The 2,500-nt window shown below is 44.4% G+C and overlaps 1 protein-coding gene across 2 annotated transcripts in view; it reads right to left on the minus strand.

Annotated features, from left to right (window-relative positions):
• Positions 1–2,117, minus strand: part of LOC122266165 (chitin deacetylase 1) — a 13,043-nt gene extending 10,926 nt beyond the window's left edge. For both annotated transcript variants that reach the window (XM_043035769.2, XM_043035770.2), the window contains exons 1-2: positions 1,990–2,117; positions 1–8 (exon numbers count right to left, since the gene is read on the minus strand). The exon at positions 1–8 is cut by the window's left edge and continues 150 nt beyond it. In XM_043035769.2, the coding sequence (XP_042891703.1) occupies positions 1–8; positions 1,990–2,038 (57 nt within the window). In that variant the 5' untranslated portion in view covers positions 2,039–2,117. The remainder of the gene's footprint in view (positions 9–1,989) is intronic.
• Between the last annotated feature and the right edge of the window lie 383 nt (positions 2,118–2,500).

Genomic DNA, 2,500 nt, shown 5'->3' on the forward strand with positions numbered 1-2,500 from the left:
GGCAGCAGCTGTGCAGGGCGAGGGGAAGGAGGGCATGAGTAATGGCGGGGATGAAAGAGGGAGAAAGGAGAAAACAAAGAAGAAAAGCTGAATAATACATGGGAGGGAAAACAAAGGGATACCTGTGTATTATTTCTTTTCTTCACTTGATGAAGCTAAGGGGATTCCATATGGAGGGGGAAAATGTAAAGACTAAGTGAAAAGTACATTTAACCCGATAATCAACATTTTCACAGAAAAAAATACATCAAAATAATCAAATAAACAGTGAAATAAATCAGGAAATCCATAATTACTACTATTCTTCCAGATGTCACAAGCGAAGACTGTGACTCATATTTCACCCAACGTGGAATCGAAAACTGGGCTCTTGGCCGCATTCGCTATCTCTTTTTTCAATTCATAGCTGAGAGTTTTAAATCTTGAAGACAGAACGAATGATCATCTCCTCTAAAGCCGTATATCTATTTCTGTATCTATTTCCTAGTATTTAATTCAACCACCGCGTTAAAGAAAAAAAAAAGTGAATGTACGTGTGAGAGAGATATATAACCTAAAAAAGAGAATGGCCGAAGAAATGTATCTACAGAGCTTCTTTCGCTCACAGGAGAACGTAGCAAGAAATCCCCAGCTTAGAAAGTAGACGTCGACATAGGGTTTAGCGCGCCCTCATCCCCCCTCCCCCGCCACCAACCCCAAACCCCCTCCCGCACCGCACAACCCCTTTCTGCGCCCCCGTTTCTGCACCCCACTACCCTCCCTCCCCCCCTCCTCTCCTCCCTCTCCTCTAGCTGAAGGGAAATTTTCACTCCTGGAAATTTCCACAGCTGGATTATCTCTAGCGCCCCTTCGCCCTAGCCTCAAGAATGGACAAAAAGCTGTACGCAGATTTACGGGCGGCTTAAAACCAGTCTTGAAGTCTCTTGGCAAGTGACTTTTTTAAAATGAAATTCATGAATAACTTCTTGATGAACCGTCGCGTAGGGGCGTGAACAAGGGAGAAGAGGAGGGGGAGGGGGGGGGAACGGAGTTGAGGGTGTTGCGGGAAAGTGGGTCGGGGAACTTAAGAGTGAGAGTGAGGGGGCGCCTGAGACTCTAAGACGTGCGCGAAGAAGGTTCCGGAGAAATTATGAAAGATGGCAGCTGACACTCTTACCAAATTTCTATGGGAAATTTATATATTTTTTTACCTCTCTGCCTTTCGATTTTCAGTCATCTCTCTCTCTTTGTCTTAAAAAAAACATCTGAATATGCGCTGTTCTTCAAATATACAAAATGCCGGGTGTAAAGTGCAAATTGACTTCTGATGGGAAAGCACGTTGAATATGAACATTTTTAAATCTCTACACAGATCTTCGTGATACGTTAATGATTTATTAGTAGAAATCACCTCTTGTACTAGAATCTAAAGAAAAACTTGGGGAGAGAGAAATCTTTGAATATAACGCTTTTTACGAATCATTTTTGGTCTCAGCAAAACTACTTTTAAGTCTCGAGGCGAACGTTCACCCGAGTGACTTCAACTCCGCGAAAGAAGTTATCTCCCTGCCTTTCTCTACATTTCTCTCTCGCCTCGAGTTTTTCCAGGCCCCCCTCTGCCCTTTCTGAGACTGACGCCTTAGGAATCACTTGCGCTCGGCACGTTTGTCTTAGAGAATCCCCTGAAAGAGCCCTTTAAGCGAAAGGTCCGTCGTGGTTTTCACTCTCTCCTCGGCCCCGTAGGAAGACGACACTCAGCATGCAAAAAACGTCTTCCATTATATAGCAACTGCGACACTTTCCTCTCTCGCGACACGGAATACAACTTACGAGAGCCTTTTCGTATTCACTTGCGATTCCAGAACATGGGGAGGGAGTAAAAATGGAAGGGGGAGCACTTAAGCAGCACTTTCTTGGGGGAGATTCCCAACATGACATGATCCACACATTATACATTCTAGGAGAGATATCTGCCACTTATCTCCGTGAAGAGGTTTTGTCACTACTTACCAATGCCAAGGAGGGCAAGAGCAACTACCGCAACTCTTACTCTTGTCATGTTAACGCTCAGCCCAGACCGTTCACTGAGCCGCGATCCCGCCGCGCCTCCCTTATATACCCGCGACACACCGCTCTCCCGACCCCCTCCTCTCCCCCAACCCGCGCCCAGGACAACAATTGCCTGCCGCAGGATAACACGGACGATTGTTGCCGCCGACGGGACACGGGGAGTTCGATGCGGATGTATAAAACAGCCAGTTAAAAAAGGAATCTCCATACAAACTATATTCATATTATACATTTTCCAGATCCTTCAGCTTTTTGAGCGGCATTTTCGTGACAAAAACTAATAATTATAACTGACAAGAAGTGATTCCAAGACTAGCATTTCATGTATTTTTTGAATGATTTGAGGCATTAACAGTGTATTGGATTTGAATATGATTTGTTAATCATTTTTTCACCTTGCTCAAAACTCACCTTCATGACTGTGAAGTATGGTGGTAAAAAACGAAAACAA

This window comes from Penaeus japonicus, unplaced genomic scaffold (genome assembly GCF_977035675.1).
Source record: "Penaeus japonicus unplaced genomic scaffold, GWHDUDI00000001_assembly GWHDUDI00000006, whole genome shotgun sequence".
NCBI classification, from domain to species: Eukaryota; Metazoa; Arthropoda; class Malacostraca; order Decapoda; family Penaeidae; genus Penaeus; species Penaeus japonicus.